We start from the raw sequence: 20945 nt of genomic DNA, 5'->3' as shown, positions 1-20945 counted from the left end.
GTTTCAAAATGGACATAAAAATACAGTTGAAATTCCTATATGCGTTTCTTTTTGGGGAGAGTATATAATAGTGAAGATTAGATAAACCCACTATATCTATAAGTAATGAATATTATTGCTACAAATATGAATAATACAATCTTAAAAAGATATGCCAGGTAAATTTCAGAAATCACTGACGTATTTTTAATTATAGAAGATACTGAACAACCGATACACGTACTTGGGATCTTCACTGTCAGGCGGTAGACATTGCCGACGTTCACACACTCATAGGTGGAACAGTACAAGTCCACTGTCTCCCCCACAGCAATGCAGTCTCCGTTATGCTGACATTCTGGGAACCAGGAAGGTATGTATCAAACACATATACAGGTGAAAACATTATTTATTATGATTATAATCAGCCCGTGTACTGAGATCTCATACACAGTTTGGTGCAGGAGTAATTTGTGAGTTGGGCTAATGTGTCTTTTATTTCCACGATTTTTGTAATGGAAACCAAAGTGATACAAACCAATCTGTCTTGGATGACTTAAACAAACATACGACGAAAACACGTTTTGTATATGGTGACCTTTGCTATTGTTGTTATGTGCCATTGGGTGCACCGAAGGTTAGGATGCACGATCTCTCCGTGTGTGACGTTTTATATCGGTAAAAATCACAGAAAAATAGAGACGGTCTAAATCAGACAATGCAGCACATTTTCTGGTAGAGCTGGATATCAGTTTGTGAGCATAAGAAGTAAAACTTCGTTTACATCGCCATAAGGTAAATCAGCGGTAAGGGATATGGTACTGAATCAGTTACTAAAGTAACATAGAAATGCTCACTCTGTAAGACAGTTCCATCGCTGTTGCATGTAGCACAGGATCCTATAGGCCCGACACCGTAGCATTCATCACCGTAGGGACACTCTGTGGACACAATTCCACATCAGTCATACCAATGCTACACCAGTCTTAACAATGTCATATCAGTCTTAACAATGTCATATCAGTCTTAACAATGCCGCTCGTCACGTCGAAGAACCGGGTTCGATTCCCCACATGGGTACAATGTGTGAAGCCCATTTTGGTGTCCCCCGCCGTGATATTGCTGGAATATTGCTAAAAGCGGCGTAAAACCATACTCACTCACTCACCCCTCACTTGACAATGCCACAACAGTCTTCACAATGCCACATCGGTCTTAACAGTGGAACAACACTCCTAAAAATGCATATCAGTCTTAACAATGTCACACCAGTCTTAACGATGCCACATCAGTCTTAACAATGTCACATCCGTCTTAACAATGCCACATCCGTCTTAACAATGCCACATCCGTCTTAACAATGTCACACCAGTCTTAACGATGCCACATCCGTCTTAACAATGCCACATCCGTCTTAACAATGCGTCTTAACAATGCAACATCAGTCTTAACAATGCAACATCAGTCTTAACAATGCCACACCAGTCATAACGATGCCACACCAGTCTTAACGATGCCACACCAGTCTTAACGATGCCACACCAGTCATAACGATGCCACACCAGTCTTAACAATGGAACACCAGTCTTAACAATGGAACACCAGTCATAACGATGCCACACCAGTCTTAACAATGCCACATCAGTCATAACAATGGAACACCAGTCATAACGATGCCACACAAGTCATAACGATGCCACACCAGTCTTAACAATGGAACACCAGTCATAACAATGCCACACCAGTCATAACGATGCCAAACCAGTCTTAACGATGCCACACCAGTCTTAACAATGGAACACCAGTCATAACGATGCCACACCAGTCTTAACAATGGAACACCAGTCATAACGATGCCACACCAGTCTTAACAATGGAACACCAGTCATAACGATCCACACCAGTCTTAACAATGGAACACCAGTCATAACAATGCCACACCAGTCATAACAATGCCACATCCGTCTTAACAATGGAACATCAGTCTTAACAATGCAACATCAGTCTTAACAATGCCACACCAGTCATAACGATGCCACACCAGTCTTAACGATGCCACACCAGTCATAACAATGCCACACCAGTCATAACGATGCCACGCCAGTCATAACGATGCCACACCAGTCATAACGATGCCACACCAGTCATAACAATGCCACACCAGTCTTAACAATGGAACACCAGTCATAACGATGCCACACCAGTCTTAACAATGGAACACCAGTCATAACGATGCCACACCAGTCTTAACAATGCCACATCAGTCATAACAATGGAACACCAGTCATAACGATGCCACACAAGTCTTAACAATGGAACACCAGTCATAACGATGCCACACCAGTCTTAACAATGGAACACCAATCATAACGATGCCACACCAGTCTTATCAATGGAACACCAGTCATAACGATGCCAAACCAATCTTAACAATGGAACACCAGTCATAACGATGCCACACCAGTCATAACGATGCCAAACCAGTCTTAACAATGGAACACCGGTCATAACGATGCCACACCAGTCTTAACAATGGAACACCAGTAATAACAATGCCACACTAGTCATAACGATGCCACACCAGTCTTAACAATGCCACACCAGTCATAACAATGCCACACCAGTCTTAACAATGGAACACCAGTCATAACAATGCCACACCAGTCATAACGATGCCACACCAGTCTTAACGATGGCACACCAGTCATAACGATGCAACACCAGTCTTAACAATGGAACACCAGTCCCAAAAATGCAACATCAGTCTTAACGATGCCACACCAGTCATAACGATGCAACATCAATGTTTACAATGCCAAGTCAGTCATAACAATGACACATTAGTTTTAACAATGTCACATCAGTGTTTACAATGGAACTCTAGTTCTAACGATGCTACATCATTCTTAACAATGGCACATCAGTCTTAACAATGTTACGTCATTCTTAACAATTGACTATGTGTATTTGAGGTTTCGTGGTATAAATAGCTCATTATTATCTAAATCAGCTGCGGTACAAACACTTGCTGGCATCTCGATTACTAGGGTCCACTTGCACAAAGCGATCTTAGCGCTTCAACTATCTTAAGTAGTAGTTACTTCATTCCAGTACGAGAGCTTGGTCCAAATACACCACGGCCTGGTCGCAGGTGATTGATCGATGAACTGTCGAGGGCGTAGCCCGAGACGCAAATTCATCGACCAATAACCAGCGACCAGGCTGTGGTGTATTTGGACCAAGCTCGAGTGATTGGATGAAGTAACTGCTTTCTACCATGCCCACATTGTGCATTCAAATTTCAAAATCTACGCGGGATTTTTTAATTGAAAATCATCCTGTTTGAGACTGCCGAGATGTCTGGTCGCGAGTGGGATAATACTATAGACGACATTACACTGTCACAAATAGTTGACGAAATTGAAGGTGCTAAACTCTGGAATGATGCAATCGATGACACCACCCTCTCACAAACTGCCGATATAATGGAAACTAAATCTACCGTGTTACAGGGATTGAACCTGTTATCAGTGTCCAAGTGGGGCGAATGGGCAATATTAACCAGAACTGTATTTTCAATAATTATTGAGTTCCAAAAATTGTGAAAGTACTTAAAAAAATAACTACTTCGTGACTGATTTAAAGGTTTAATGATGTATTTGTCAGCGCGTTTCCGACAAAGTTGTCATTATTTTCATTTAAAGAGTAAAACAAATGCTGGTTGTCTCTTTCGAAGGTTTACATCCATTTGAGAGGGACACTTATGTTTGTTAAACGTAGGTGTGGCTAAACATGCAAAGATCCAATTGGAGACTTGCTGTCGAAGGCAGCTCAAAACCGTGGTGTAACTATACAATACACCACGGCTGAGATCAAGTCTATATTAGAGTGAATGAAATTAAAGATAGAATTAGTTACTTATCACCAAACCTACAATAATGGTCAAACAAGACATGTATTCAAGTGCATGTCATACTTGTTACGTGATCTTTGCCTGGTCAGGAGACATGGCGTATCGACCATGAGGATATATAAAAAGTTGTGTCACACTCATTTCCGTGTACACTATATACGCTGATGTCTCGGGTTTCCACGCAGGTCTTATAAATACGTGATAAGGGCATATATCTCCCATACTGTCGGCATCAACTGGAATGAAGATAATTCATTTTGGAATGTCCTCGCCATGTATTCCGTGAATTGTCCACGACTGTGATGTGTGTGAACCATAGAGTATGTGTATTATATGCAGCAGATAACGTTACAACGTTGAATTTCCAAGTATATATATGTGCAATATACCTATGTGTTCAACCACCTATAATGGAACGCACTGGAAACAAAACCTACTGATTCCAATGACCATTACTGTTGTAAACATAGTGTATCTATTGTAAGGTTTTAGGTGGGTGAACGGAAACAAACACATCCATCAGAGACTGTATTTAGAAGGTGACATGTTGGTTTATCTACTTACGAGTTGACTGTCCCGCGTCCTTTTTAAACCCAATTGTCCCACCAGAGATCTTGCACGTGTGATTGTAGCAGTTTATGGTCATGGTAGTGCCCTGGGCGTAGCAGGCACCTTCGTGTTCGCATTCTGTCATCAAATAGAATGCCAAAAAATGCAAATCATTTACATATATTTTCTCACGATAATTCATGATTGAAGCATAACAAAATTAAAACGTGTTAAGAATGAAAAGTTGAAGGAATGGGCACGTGATGAGACAATACAGGTTACCAGATATTCTGCAATTCCTTTTTAACTATTTTATGTGTTCATTTTTCTCGTGGAAGAAAACAATTAAAATATGAGAAAAAAATCCATTCCAGCTCCCAACAGTACCATCATAATTGGATTGATGTTTTTCTGTCTTCAAATTCTATTTGGAAAGTAAGTATTTTTTGGTCAAAAGTAAGAACAAAGGAATTTCAATAGCCTTTGTAATTTGCGTTCAGTGAAGTTTTCAATTGTATTTGTAAGCACAGAGTATCAGTCGAGAAAATAATTGTTTACTGTAAAAGTTCACTAACAAGTCTTGTATTTGCTTTGATTTGATAGCATTGATGTAATACTTATTCGTAGTCTTAAAAATAGATTAAAATCACATAAAATCATTTATATATGATCATGAAAATCATGAAACATTTTAAGATATTGGTAAATGTATAGAACATAGAAGTGCCGAAGCTCTTAAATAGATTCCTCCCAATAGAAATAGTTTGAATATTCGCAAGTAAAATGATCAACTTACCCTTCTTTTCACATGTCTGGACGCCATCCACACATTTGTACAATACACATGCATAGTTGAAGTAGTCGCCATTAGCCACCACTGTGCCATTACAGTTGCAGCTGCCGTCACTACCTAAGGTAAAACCACAGTATATGTTCATCTCTAACATTTGTTATATTTGGAATTACACTTCCTTCTAAATGGCATTGTGTATGTATCCTTCACCCTAAGGTCACATTCTCACCTAGTAATGTTAGCAGCAATGGAGATGAGTAGAACTGTCACTCTATAACATATCATTAATAGTTTCCTCCAGATTTGAAATATTTCAGACAGTCCTTACCATAAAGTCCAACACATTAATTAGCATCCAGATAGAATACCATCAATTAACAATATTTTCGAAAATATATATTTGACGATGGTCCCTGCCTTACATATTACTCATAACTTATGTGATATTTCGCTATATAGATAGTGTTTCAGGATCTGATTGTATCTCCATGAAAACTGAGAAGAGAAAACTACTAATCTTCTATGTGTTCTCTTAAATATGTATTTCAACATTATTCATATACAGGTATTTCTATTCTTTCATGATCAGTTACGAACAGGGACCTTACTTCTCTTGACAATGTTGGAGAGAGCCGCCCCCAGGACCGCCGCCAGGACGAAGATACCGTATAGGCGTGACGTCATAGCTGATGATAGAGGCAGTATAAGGTATACAGATTCAACCCATTGTTGGCATTTAAGTGACATTTAAATCTTTAACACGATACCTATATATGTAACCTAAGATGGAAACATGACTGAGGGTGGAAGTTCTATTGACAAAAGGAACTTATTACACGAAACACAACCCATGGCTCGTTGTGTAGTTTCCAGAAGAGAATGTGTTAAAACAGTTTTCTGAAAGTGCCAACCTACCTTGACCAATGCTGTGGAGCTATAATGGTAAACACACGAATCGCCTCTATTTATTACAGTCACACACATAACAAGTAACACAACTTTTATTGTCAGGCTGTCTTCAATAGAACATGATTGGGTGTTTAAAAAATATAAGGAATCGTTACCCTTTGATTAATGACTAAATCTATGTGCAACAGACGGCTTTTCTATAGGTGTTTATATACTGTCGTTTATGGTCTTCACGGTACTTTGTTTACTCCTCAGCTGTGGCAAGTGATTAATGTTGTTTCCGCTGCTACTTTGCATTGGTTAAATACCAAATATAATCAACGAAACCCCTTCCAAAAGCAGAGTCGACATACAACGCATATCATTACTGTTCACGTTATGGGCGGCATATGGCACGTGCGACATGATCTAAAGTCCATTCATTCATTCATAGTGAATATCATTACAGTAACCCAGTTATTTCAGATATATTCACTGTGGCTTTTGACTGCAGTCATCCCTTTTCAGGATAAGGTACTGACTGGGAGGATATTTTCTCGTAGTTCAAAATGATTTGGACTGTCTGCAGCGCTAGGCCTATTTTACAGGGACGACTGTGTGCAACGCCTACTTTACAGGGAGGACAGTTTGTGGAAGACGTTTCAGAGCCGCCAATCGTCAGGACTCAATATTAAATATTTTCCACGACTGAGATAGAATAGAATCTTATTGAAACGGACGCCCTTTGATCTCCTTTAACAATGAACTAATGTTTTCAAAAGACAACCTCGAACTGAGTAAATTGAATTGAAGGAGATGGTGAAAACATTGAGAGTTTTGTTGGCCTTTCATCTTGTAAAAACTATGTCAGTGACAACACAATTCACACGAATCACTCGGCACATAATTGAAATCCACGTGCTGGTACCATTGCCGTGTAGTTTGATAGAAACGTTAACGTTTATCTGTGCATGCTGGTGTTGAAGAAGAACATAGTACTTCACTAAACACTCACTTAACATTTCGATCCTTGATGCAAAAATACCTACCGCGACCAACAGTTTACTTTGTAATCGTTCCCAAATGCAAATGTTTGATTTTGTTCATCAAGCACAGTTAGTAAAATGTTTGTTGACGTTTATCGTTTAAATGTAAATAAATAATAAGGAATGCATGTACGTGTAAAGACTAGATGCTAATATATTGTTCGGACACATGACATACAATTGTTCAGTTATTGTTTGTGTGTTTGACTCCCGTATGAAAACAACTCAGATCGAACGATACGACTTAAAATAGTTCTATACGAAACATCTTTTCCTGTTTAATTCAATCCACGTCATGATAAAGACAAAATGTTCGATAAATCCAAAAATGGAACATACGATTAAGAGAGCGGTACATTGAGTGTTAAATCACAATATAACTGGGAGAGGCTGACCACGCTCATAACACGATTAAAGCAGCAGTAGTCCCGCTATCACTTCATCAGTAGTAAATGAGTTTAATTTTACACCGCTTTTAGCAATATTCCAGCAATATCACGGCGGGGACACCAGAAATGGGCTTCACACATTGTACCCATGTGGGGAATCAAACCTGGGTCGTCAGCGTGACGAACTTCATTAATAAAATGAAGCCACACTTCCATTCATAAAGCAGTGTTTGTGTGTGGTGTGTGTAGCTTTTTCTGTGTGTGTGCGTGTGCGAGCGCACACAAAGCACTGGAAACAATGTAATATACTCAGTGTACACATAATGTTACATAATCTACAACACTTTTTCCCACTTGACTTATACAGGTAGTCTTGGACACCTTTATCACTGTTGTATGTGTGTTATTGTCAACGTTAATATACATCACTTGTATGGCCTTAAACAAAGAGCATCAATAATACCGTCTTCAGCGTAGTGCGAAATATCACCCGTGATGGCATTAAACCAGCACCACTGATAATGTGAACATCAAACAGTGCTTGTATAACAGATGTTAGTGACTCGAAGTGTACCACACTTGCTAGGCTTCCCATCACACACAGCTGAAACACCCTATTCCGTTCTTGAAACTACCTCATTTCTTAGATTCCTTTTCTCTGTGTCAAATGGCAAGAAATACCATGGGCACTTTAAATCAGTTATCTGCTCTTATCTACTCGGAAATAGCATAGAATTTCCCAAACTGTAAGAAATATTGGTTTCTAGTAATAGTTTCTGGTAATGATAATCAACGAATTAGAATCATAATCTGGAAGTACAGCTGAGGTGAAATTGTAAATGTTAAAGTGTTAAATGGAGTAAGATCGAGGCTTATAGATTGTCATTGCATTTAAAGGATGTTTTGCTGGTGATGAGCAAGGGCGTTTTACGGGATATCAAAGAGTGTTAGTTTGTTGTACCAATAGTACTGTCCCTGTCCAATGTCCATACCTTGCACAATATGGTTCGTTCAGTCACCGTGATGCCAGCCTGCACTATAAACAATCCACAGTCATGAAGTCTTTTGTTGGCATTGGCTTGACCTTCATTTCGACGTGGCCAGACACGATCATGCCTATCAAAGTAATGTAAAGTGAATAGGGCCCATCTGAAAACACATTTATAGCGGCAGTTAGCTCAGTTCGACTTTGTGTACACCATTGATGTCTACATGAGAGGGGCAGTGGTGTATATTTAAACTTGTGCTACAACCTTATAGGCATCTCAAGTGACGCTGAGAACAGTATAGATGACCTGGAAAGAGCTCGAAGGTTCTTATTCCAGAACCATAAGCCTGAGAGAGGTATATGAGAAGAGCTGGCTATTGCTTCGCAACTCACATAACATCTCAAGCCACAAGAAGACCAGCGTTGTGTGAGATCACTCTATAGCCTCGGATTACTGTTGGTACTATTGTCTTTATTGCTGAATATGTATACTCAACTTGTACTGCCTATACTGCCATACTGATACCTTTGTATTTATTTGTGAACTACGTTAATCTTAGAACACAGTTATTGATGACGTCACATTGCTTTGTTGTTTGTTGGTAATACAATAATTACAGTATTCAAGAAGACACAATAGGGCCAAACTATTTGAGGAGGGCGGCCTGAGCATCTTCACAAGCATGTGTGGATAGCTGATACGGATATAAGAGAAACTAGACGTTGCAACGGCCCTGCTCAATGAACAAACATTCCAAAGTAAATTCGGTGATCAATAATCCAGACAACGTGCATAACCTTAAGGGCATGACAGAAGAAACTGTCCTGTCAGTGGAGGGATGCAACACACACGGCACAGCATTGCATAATCAATCACAGAAGCCACCCACGTAGAAAGCATAACACAAAAAGGTACGAATTGTGTCAAACAAACAAAGAATGGGCAACTCGCAGCCAATATCCTGACAAGGTCTACGATATCACAACACAGAAAGCTGGAATTTTATGCTTTTTCGTTTACAAAATCATTGTTTTTATTAAAATGTGACCAACATCCTGCCGAAGATCTCGCAAACATAACCACAGGTAAATATTGTGGTTTTTTAACGCGATAATAGGAATTTAATAATTTAATAATAATTTACTCTATGATGAAAGAAAACCCTATTCCAGGTCGAAAACGACCTTACTTTGGCTGAAGACATCTGCCAGACAAACAAGGAGCTGACAATACAAGTAAGTCAAATTCGCAATATCCGGGACTTACATGAAATATCACTTACGTTGGAAGAAATGGAGCTGTAAGGCAAAAACAACAAACCCAACAAAAAGGTCACGATCGGGACATGAACCTCAGAAGGGATTGCGGAAAAGAACTGGACAGAATTAGACGAAACTACCGAGAAAAAGAAATAAACATTATGAGTAGCAGCAAAAACAAAACAAAAACACAACCTTGAAAATGAGGATTCGTTCCAAATCGTTCTTTGACAAACAAGAAAACTAAACATACCAAGCAGAAGGAAACCACCAGCCTTTCAGGGCGGAAGCTGAGGGAAACTGAAAAAGGAATATCGAATCAAGGCTCAAACTTACACCAAGTCCGAAAAGACGTAAATGTAATGAACAGAAAGAAGAAATTACGTTACCGACAGTTTAGAAATGCAGAAATCCTTTTTAAACACACAGATTCAGTGGCCACTTCAGTAATCCCACTGGTGTGCGAAGAAGGGTAAAATTATACGTTTGGGTGAATTTGTGGAAAGTAATGACAATAAACCTTGGTATTGATCACACCAACAGTTCCTCCTAACAACACCCCCCTGTCAATCTCAAGAACTATGGTCACAGATCATTCAGCTATGCTGCTCCTTCACTGTGGAACAGTCTTCCCATAACCATCAAAACAGCAAAATCTCTTGACTTATTCAAATCTTCATTGAAGACCCATCTTTTCAGGAAATATTACGAATGACTTGCACAATTCCTGCAGTTGTTTTTTTAGCTGTACACACGGGGCGCCTTGAGCATACACTAGTGTGTGGAAACGGCGCCATACAAATGGACATTATTATTATTATTATTATTATTGAAAACTTGGAGGGAACTAAATTAAATAGCTTGATCAACGATCTAATATGATTATTAAACTGGCAGATAGAAGTGGGGCGACTATCATTATGGATTCTTCAGACTAATGGGCATTACGTTAGAAAACATGATGATCTAATTCGGAAATTAAAAACACTTGCAAAAACATTTACGAACGATTTAATATAAAAGAGATTAGAATATGTTGCTTGCTGTGATTGATTCTGTTGTGAAAGCTGATCTTATAACATTGTGACAGCACGATTTGGAAGATGACTCAATAAATGCAAGGCGTTGGAAGCTATTCTACAGAACTTTTAGAAAAAGAACGGATCATATTCTTGGTGAAATTTCAAAAAGGAAATTAATAGTGTGGAAAATGTCTTGTAAGAAACCTGGACTCAAGGAACACGACACAAATGCACAGCATTTAATATAACGTCATAATGATGGACATGGAGGTGTTGGCTGGCTGTCAACATTATCTGATGAAAGACACCTACTTATAAAACCTGTTTGAGTTACAGATGCATTTGACAGGTGACTACCAGAACGAGTTTGAAAAGATAAAAAAAACTATGTTAGCAGTCGTTTTAGGTGCACTGATTTGAGGATTCGCTCGTTCATTATTTTTACGAATGAGTAACAAGTAACGGAGTTGAAAATCATGTATTGCTAGTGTCTTTCATGAACTAAGGTGAAAACCCCGTTAATCCGAATTTGTTTAGATGTGGACATAACATGTCATCGGTTATCAGTAATGCGTTAAATATATATGCATTTACATATGGTTATCGCGTGGTTTTCTGTGTTTCCTTTGGGGTATTAAGAAAGCAGTACGTAGTTCAAGTAAAGCACTAGCGTGATATACAGTAACTAATTCCACAAAGTATGTGTAATATAACTCTATATGTGATACGTACGGCACTAGTATAGACGGGGCCCCTCATTAATAACGACGCAGTCAATATATATAGCTGCAGAGGAGCTAAAGGGAGCAGAAACTTAAATATACAGGACTTGTATGGATTGATCATTATAAGGCAATACGAATCAGAGCCTGCTACCTGTATTGTGACCAAACATTTCACATAGGCCACAAGGGCGGACCATTTGATCATGATGGCCAGACAGGGGGGGCTGGGATTTAATTGAAATATGGCCTTGGTGAATAAGAACATAATTGTCAGCTTAAAATACATTGTTGCAAGCTTCTTAATTTTGCTTTTCAATCATTTGGGCTGATTCGTTTCATTAAAATACATGGTTCTGAAGATGTAGCTGAAAAGTATCTAGTCTAAATACAATATCTCTCGATGCCCCAACCCACCTTCCGATTATCAATGGCCAGTCTCTCAGGACAACTGTCCAGTTTGAGGCGACTTTCAAAGATTTATATTTTATAATGCATGGAAGGAGGAGCGACTCTCGATGCCTCTTTTTAATCATAATTTCTTGTACGCAGGTTGAAAGCTATCCAGTGTTTGACATTTGTGAGACAGCTTTCCATTGTGATTAAGGATGCAGATTGATTGCCGTTATTGGATGAACTGCTCACTGATCTAGCAGCGTTAAAAGTAATCCTAGGCCCCAAACGCGTCTAACCAGTTCGACAAACTCGGATGACACTAAGCAGGAAGAGGAAACTTTGTAAAATGCAGGTCCTTGGGAATACATCTAAATAGGCTAAATGGCTTGTTTAACACCGCCCTCAGCAATGATCAAGCTATATGGCGGCGGTCTGTAGTGAGTGAGTGAGTGAGTGAGTGAGTGAGTGAGTGAGTGAGTTTAGGTTTATGCCGCACTCGGCAATAGTTCAACTATATGGCAGTGGTCTGTAAATAATCGAGTCTGGACCAGCCAATCCAGTGATCCACATCATGAGCATCGATCAACGCAATTGGGATACGATGACATGTGTCAACCAAGTCAGCGAGCCTGACCACCCGATCACATTAGTCGCCTCTTACGACAAGCATGAGTTGCTAAGACCAACGGATCTTCACGAGCCACATCTAAATAGAACCTAGCAATCACAATCACAACGTTAATCGGTAGGGATTTACAGAAACAGGTTCCCAAGGTAGGTGTTATAACACAGGTCAGGGGTTCATCTGAAAACCACAGCCTTCGTGTTAGGGAACTTCAACTTGTTCCATCAATGACGGTTGCAAGAAAAGTGAGTGAAGACTTATTACAGATACTATTGTATTTGTGTAGATTGTATCACAGGAATACGGAGCTGTACATAGATTAACATGTATATATTTATTCATAGTCCTTAAGATACCTATGGGTCAGAGGTCTGTGCGGGCGATTTCTTGTATCCGTCCTTCGGAACTGCATTTACTTTCGTTGGAATTGAATTGGAGTACAATATTTCTTTACATAATTACTTACACATACAGGAACTATAGTCTTGGTTCCAACCTATCCATATTAATCTCCAGGTTTCACGGACCGAATAAATTGCAGCTTCTAAATCGGAAATTCATATTGAAAAAATATAAGTTTCATAAATTCTGATATTATGATTGCAATTTCTGTATGTAGTGAAACTAGCTATACCAACTAGTGAATGCAGTTACTGCATATACTGGCAGATTGTCAGTGATCACGATCTACTGAAGTTGTTTATCGATACTTTGGGAATAATTATACTCATTTCTTCTAATTCGTAGCAATGCCATTATTCATGTTAGCATGAACGGTCCATCGATTGTAACCAGCATACAGAGGAATGTTCTTCAGAAGAATGTTCTTCTGGGGGAAAGAGATTACGGGCACGATTCAGCACAGAATTGAATTATATATCACACGTCAACACCAGAAAACACCAGTCTCGATTATCAGCAAACGTCAAAATATGAATCTCACAAACATCTTAACCAAAGACGGTATTAATTGAAATGCTAAAATATATTGTAATGAGTTTACCAAGTGCACCAGGGGCAACCTGTAACTAACATACCCGGTGATATCAGCTGCAATGCCCACTCTCACACTTGCTCCTAGTGTACCCGTGTATTGATCTGTAAACTTCAACAGCCTATAAAGGGCACAGAAACTCAAATCTAATTCAGCTTACACACGTGCTTGCACATGGCTGTGTAATTGCAACAATACTAAATGCGACGCTAAAGCCCATTTTACTTCATCGAGCACAATAAGAAGAAAGATAGGATCTAGGGTCCCTGGATATATATCATATAACATGTGTCACTGGTTAATTTGCAGGAAACTGAGAGTGTAGCTTTTAAAAAAATGATCCTCAGAATTAAAAAACACCCTCCCGTTGGGGACATAAAGTAAAGGCCACATTCTTCAGAGAATTAATGATATATAAAACGCCAACACTAAAGTGTAATCAGACTGGGTTATCTGCTGAAACAGATTCCATGGGCCATGAAGGCAAGACAGCGCTGATAAGAGATGAATGGATCACTGAACATCTGTGATGACACCAGGTTTCCATCAGCATACATTTGGAGGTGACGTGATAAGTGTCAGCTATGGATTTGAATACCCTCTGATGGCTGTAATTGTGCAGGCCTCGTACATACCACAGAACAAATGTGTAAAGGTCAGTTCAAAGCTTCAAACAGAAAAGTCCTTTTCGTAGAACATCCCCTCGTTACCTTTAACGTGAGTGCGTCATAAGCAGGAAAGGTTTGGGTCCAGGCTGAGCGAAGCCCAGGAGGACTATAGCCTTGGACTGGAAAACTTAATACGTACAATTTATTCTTGATTTCATAAACAGGTGGTTTGCTATCATGTCAAGTCACTAACATGATCATGGTTTTATTATTTATCGAAGGCTTTACTAAATTTATGAGGGTACTTTTTTATGAATAAATGGAACCTAATGATGTTTTACTGATATGTATCGGGATATATATTTATGAAACTATGAGGTGAAAATATGAGTAGTAGTTTTCTGCAGTTGCAACATCTAATGTATCAGGCTATCACCACATTTCATCATCATCATCATCATTCCATGGAGGACGAGTTGGAAATGACATGTGAAGAATTTGTAAGTTCAGTCAAGGAAGACATATTCCTAAACTCCAATAACCTTAAGTGATGCTGGGAAAGGTGGCTTCAATGAAACCAACGGGATTCTTCCTAGCATTTCTCATGTGACTAATTCGTCGCTCTTTCAATTAACTACGTCCTTTAAAAATTGTGTACGAGTCGGCGTCAGCACATGTTACACTCACTAGTTTCATGTGGTGGTAGTCTAGGTTTTTCTACAAATTGTCAATAGATACGTTGAAGGTTGTCATGTATCGACGGGGAATCGTCTTTTTTGTCCGCCATACATACATGGAAGGTTGTTATGTATCGAAGCGGAATCGTCTTTGGTGTCCACCATACATACGTGAAAGGTTTTTATGTAACGAAGGGGAATCGTCTTTGGTGTCCACCATACATACGTGGAAGGTTGTCATGTAACGAAGGGGAATCGTCTTTGGTCTCCACCATACATACGTGGAAGGTTGTTATGTAACGAAGCGGAATCGTCTTTGGTCTCCACCATACATACGTGGAAGGTTGTTATGTAACGAAGCGGAATCGTCTTTGGTCTCTTCTTGCATTCATCCGGGAAACTCCAGCTCAAAGAAGTCTTTGTAGACATTGTATAATGCATCATATACCTTTAAAAAGGTACACATTTATGATTGAATAATATGTAGCACAGTTCACTATGTTCACATCATATCAAGAAACAGTCTTAAAGAATTTGTTCTACACCTATTTATCTTTAAGGTCCTCTTGTAGCCCAAGTGTCCTGACGTTGGGTGTGTCACAGCTACCATGCCGAGAAAACACAACGACTTGCTGTAGGGTGGGAATCCGTTTATTCTTTAGATCACAGGGAGAAGGAGAAGAAGAATACCCCGTCTACAAGACGAAGCTACTCCTAGACATCTGCTCGATGCGTGACAGGTGCCTAGATGCTAATACAATAAAGTGAAAACAAATATAACATAAACCACAATGAACAAATCACTAGCACACAGAAGTGAATATTATATTCTCAACAGTCACCACCACAGCGCGCACAGACTACACGCTTGACATCCATCCAAGAAACATTATGTGAAAATATTTATAATAGCAATCCAATTGAGGCATAAAAACTTTACAACCTATCCCCGGTTAGCACAACATATTTACATATCCAAACTGCCAACATTAATTAATATTTTAATAGACGTTTTTAGCCTGGAACTTTATTTTATATGCATTACTGAAATATTATAACCTAAAACTTTAGAAACCATTTTACAACCAAATATAACCAACCTGGTGACTCCTCCGACTCGACCTCACATTATCAGCTCTCAGAATGCAATGAAAATCACAAGACACCACGAGGTATGATCATGTTGAAGCAGATGATCCAATCAACCAATCAAAACCATCCGTGTTATACGAAATTCCCATAAACATGAAATGCACGTGAAATGCATATTCATTAACCTGGCCTACACAGGACAAGCACAAATAATACTGTTGGCCACAAAACTGTATAACACCACCAAGAAATGTTTTTATATGAGTTTTATTGACAATTTAAATAAAACAAAAAATATGAAATACAAAGTGAAACGTCACTGCTACAGGTGATCCATTACTTTTTGTCACAACACATCAGGTACTAGTTTCAAACTTCTGTGTTCTCCTCTCTCTTCTCCAGACTCCCATCAGTAACAAAGGACATTATCTACCACCTCCATAAGGTTCCATTCAGCCCACAGTGCTTGTGGGTCTCTGTTAACTCTCCATCCATTGCCACAGTTGCTTGAGACATATGTCATCTTTCTGTTCTTCATGCCAATCAAATCTATCTGAAATTCCATGACTAGTTTCACCTACATGACCAAATACATTAGCATTATCTACATTTTCCGTTTCAAAAGTTTGATGACACTGTCCACAGGGTTTACGAGACAAAACGTCCGCATTGCCATGTTTTAGACCAGGCCGATGCTCGATGTGAAATTCATATTCAGCCAAACACTCTATCCATCTGGCAACTTGAGTTTCTTGATCTTTGAAATTATACAGCCACTTCAATGATCCAAGATCTTTTCTAATCAGAAACTTTCTGCCTATCAAATAAATCTTGAACTGTTTACACATACTGACCACAGCCAATTGTTCTTGTTGCACAGTAGTTGGTTCAGGTTTACTCAAAGATCTACTTGCATAGGCAATGACCACTTCCTGTCCATCCTGAATCTGACTGAGAACACCTCCAATTCCTGTCTTACTTGCATCTGTAGCAAGAATGAATTCATAGACAAACCGTGCATATGACAGAATGGGCGATTCTGTCAACACTTTCTTCAGAGTGAGAAATGCATCTTCACATTCTCTGGTCCATACAAATTTTTCCCCTTTATTGGAAACCTTGTTCAATGGAGCCGCAATATTTGCAAAATTTCTAACAAATCTGCGATAATATGAACAAAGTCCTAAGAATAATCTTAGCTCTGCAACACTGGCAGGTGTCGGCCACCCACGTATACAGCCTCAGTTTTAGCTGGGTCAGTCGAACTACCGTCTGCAGACACTACATGGCCTAAGTTATTTACCTTTCTTTTGTCAAATGTCCTGCCATGTACAATAAGATCATCAATATATATCAGACACACATCCCCCAGTCCCGCTAGCGCTTGATACATGAGTCTTGAAAAACAAGCTGGACCATTTGTTACACCAAAAGGCTTTCTAGTAAATTGAAATAATCCAAATGGGGTGGAAAAAGCAGTTTTCTCTCTATTCGCTAGTATAATAGGAATTTGGTGATATCCCGAAGCACAATCCAAACAGCTAAAGAGAGTAGATCTTGATGAGCTATCAGGAGTATCATCAATGAGCTATTGGCATACTTTCCTTTATAGCAATCATTCAAACGGCTGTAATCAATACAGACGCGACGCTGCGCCTGACTTTTTGGGTACAAGTACAATGGGAGAGGACCATGGGCTAGTAGAAGGTTCAACAATACCTTGTGCTTCCATATTTCTATCAACTGTTTCACTTCTTGCTGACGATGAAAAGGAACAGGTCTGGAAGGTTGTCTAACTGGATGACTGTCACCAGTATCAATTTCAAACATTCCAAGATTAGTACATCCTAGGTCATGATCCCCCTTAGAGAAAACATCAGAATATTTCACCAATAAATCAGTCATTTGAATCTGCTCATTTTAAGGAAGATCACCATGCTGAATTGTAGATAACCATGTCTCATTTAAATCTTGATGTAAAAGTTGCAATATTTCTTTTGACACACTTGATTCACAGTTACCATGGTTTCTGACAGAATGAAAGTCTCCAATGTAAGTATTCTTGTACAAAGTGATGTTTGATTCAGAAAAAATCATAACTGTAACTGGCATCCTGCCACTGCTGGTGTGGCTAACACTCTAGCTGCTAACAATCCATGTTTTTGTTGAAATTTAGGTGATGGTTCAAGAAATCCAGTAAAGTTTACTAACCTATCAGAATTTACTTTCACAGGAAAAACCATTTCATGACCAGCTGGCACGCACAACTGTATTTGTACTAACTCCAACGCGAGCGACGAAAGTTTTTTTTTACCTTCTGGTTTCAATGCAAAAGTATGCTGTCCCATTTTCAAAATATTGTTTGACACATCCACAGAAGCTTGAACAGCCCTTAAAAAGTCCAAGAATCAAATCGCAACAACTATCAGGACATATATACACTTTGAGCTTCTTTTTCTTCGGTCCAATTCTCACATTTATACTGGTAACACCACTGGTCCTAATTTCCTGTGAATTTGCAGACCAAATTCTGTAGGCTCTAACGTGACTTGAAATCCTAAGGAATTAAGAAACTTTTCATCAATCACTGCCATAGATGCACCTGTATCCACCATTCCATCCACCTGAAACAGTGATATATAGATTTACCCTCTTCTGTAAGACACAATGCCAAAAACTTAGCTTTCGTCTCTCCACCCCAGGCATTCATCTCGGCACATAGCTCAAATTCCTCAAGCCATTCTTCCTAGTTTCCAAGACCAGAAAACTTCTCAGGCATAGCCACAGGCCGTAAATATCTAGTTCCTTCCCCTTCTGCCATCCCGCCGCTGCCTCCAATGTTAAATCCGATAAGGAAGAACAACTTCGTATTGAAGAATCGTGGCTATTTATTCTGTACAGGATTACAGCTTCCAAAATACGTGCGCACACAGCTGCAACGTCCACTAACTGACCCCTAGCAACTACATAGATACCTAACGGTGCACACATCATAACAATATGTAATAATCGTTGTTACGTCACAAAGAAGAACACAATTATCTTACCTCAGCATTCGTTAGTTACTATGGAGACCGCCATGTTGGATATAAATCTCGCCTACGAAATTTCGTGAGATTAGCAATATAATACTTCCCAAACTACAACCTAACACATGGAAGGTTGTCATGTAACGAAGTGGAATCGTCTTTGGTGTCCACCATACATACGTGGAAGGTTGTTATGTAACGAAGCTGAATCGTCTTTGATGTCCACAATCGTCAGCTTCCATCTATATCCATCGGAACAACTCCTTTCCATTTCTAAGAGACCTTGACGTATCTTTAAAATACAAACTGATAAAAGTTGACATAAGATAAATAACGCTGGAAGGAAATGTGCTTGGATTTCTGTTCCGATATTTCTGTTAGTTCAAATTTTAAACATATATCTTGGGCGTTAGCCCAAAGATACTTACTACATTTATATTGTTAATACATGCTTGACAACGACATTACAATTTATGTCGAAACGTCGCCTTTTACAATAACAGAAGTTGTATATCTATAACAATTGTCATCATTCTTCATCAACTTAACTTCTAAAATGCCAATCAAAGAAGGCAGCTGACTGGTTTAGCCAACGAGGATACTTTCAGATGTTCATATTCTTCTAACATCAAAATATGCTTCTAACAAACACCCCTATGTATTTCCCATTGAACTGTGTTATGTATGATGATGTATTGCGATTCCTGCAAACTGTAAACATTTTACACAGCTGTAACTTCTTAAGATAAGGAAGAAAACTGCCAAAACAATCCACCAGTACTATCAAACCTTTGACTTACCTCTAAATCCCAAAGGCGTAATTATTATTCTATTGAACTGGATTGAAAGGCTGCACAAAAATCAGTACAAAGGGATACACTGTGGGGAATATAACTCCGAATCCGATGTACCATCATCCTGAATTCAATTAAGGAATTGATTTCTTAATATTAACAGCCAAAGTATTTGAGACAAGTGGTATTAATACCATGTATGAACAAGTTACAACTTGTGTCTTGTATAAAATACTGGCTACGTTTATTTTTCAAGACACGGGACAGATAAGTATCAACATGTTATTCAGTTCTGAGGGTCGCATATGAGAGACTCGCCTTAACTGTTAAACATCTGTCTGGTATATGGAATTGTACCAATATCGTAGGTGCTAATCAGCTTACTTTAGCTAAGACCTCAGTATTCTCCCGTCAAGAATGACATTAACCAAACCTAAAGTCTCTACTGTTCTTCGCCTCATTGCCATGCGAATGTCAGTGTTACAATTCATGTGGACAGGTTCTCGCTGAACGCTGCACTAGCTGTAGCCTATATGGGTTCTAAAACTGTCAGGTCAAAGGCACGTGGAGATGGTCTGTAAATGTCCTTTGAAAGCAACTTCAATTGGTCTAATATAAAATAACATATTTGAATACATTTATCGACGATGCCGTCGATCAACATCATACCACGTTTTGTTCAAAGTATTTCAGATCTGCAATCAATGTCTCATTAGGGTATGAAACCTTCAGTTATGGGACTGCAACACAGTTCAATTTGGTGTCCAACTTATTCACTGGCTCATATCTCGGCTTTACATGAAGTGATGGCTTGTTGTATACAATTGGTAGGTGACATACTTGATGAAGATTCATTTGAACATATGCGATCTAATCACAGTGATGTAATCGACAAATACAATGAGATAACGTATGTTATAATGCATGGGAATATTGACACATATAAACCTATATGATGGCTTGTTTGGCCATTGTTCATTGACTAATACATTGGTCATTGTGTTCCTGAAAGACACTATCAAACGGAATGATAAGTTGAATTAATTAAATACGAGGCGAGTACACTACCACGCTGCAATTTTGAACCAAACATGTCAATATACCTAAGTCTGTCATTGGAAGATGGGAGGAAGATGGGAGGAAGTCTAACCTGGCTTAACAAATACTATGTAGTTGACTTG

At 39.0% G+C, this 20945-nt stretch overlaps 1 protein-coding gene across 1 annotated transcript in view; it reads right to left on the bottom strand.

The window, feature by feature from the left end:
• The window catches only part of LOC124292564 (extracellular matrix protein A-like), a 34898-nt gene extending 28980 nt beyond the window's left edge, over positions 1-5918 (bottom strand). The window contains exons 1-5 of the mRNA XM_046729704.1: positions 5843-5918; positions 5238-5351; positions 4457-4579; positions 837-920; positions 224-337 (exon numbers count right to left, since the gene is read on the bottom strand). Of these exons, the coding sequence (XP_046585660.1) occupies positions 224-337; positions 837-920; positions 4457-4579; positions 5238-5351; positions 5843-5918 (511 nt within the window). The remainder of the gene's footprint in view (positions 1-223; positions 338-836; positions 921-4456; positions 4580-5237; positions 5352-5842) is intronic.
• Between the last annotated feature and the right edge of the window lie 15027 nt (positions 5919-20945).

Source organism: Haliotis rubra, unplaced genomic scaffold (genome assembly GCF_003918875.1).
Source record: "Haliotis rubra isolate DU_JTF1 unplaced genomic scaffold, ASM391887v1 Scf52, whole genome shotgun sequence".
Taxonomy (NCBI): domain Eukaryota; kingdom Metazoa; phylum Mollusca; class Gastropoda; order Lepetellida; family Haliotidae; genus Haliotis; species Haliotis rubra.
Note: the sequence above shows the minus strand (reverse complement) of the source record. Positions and strands in the feature narration are given on the sequence as shown.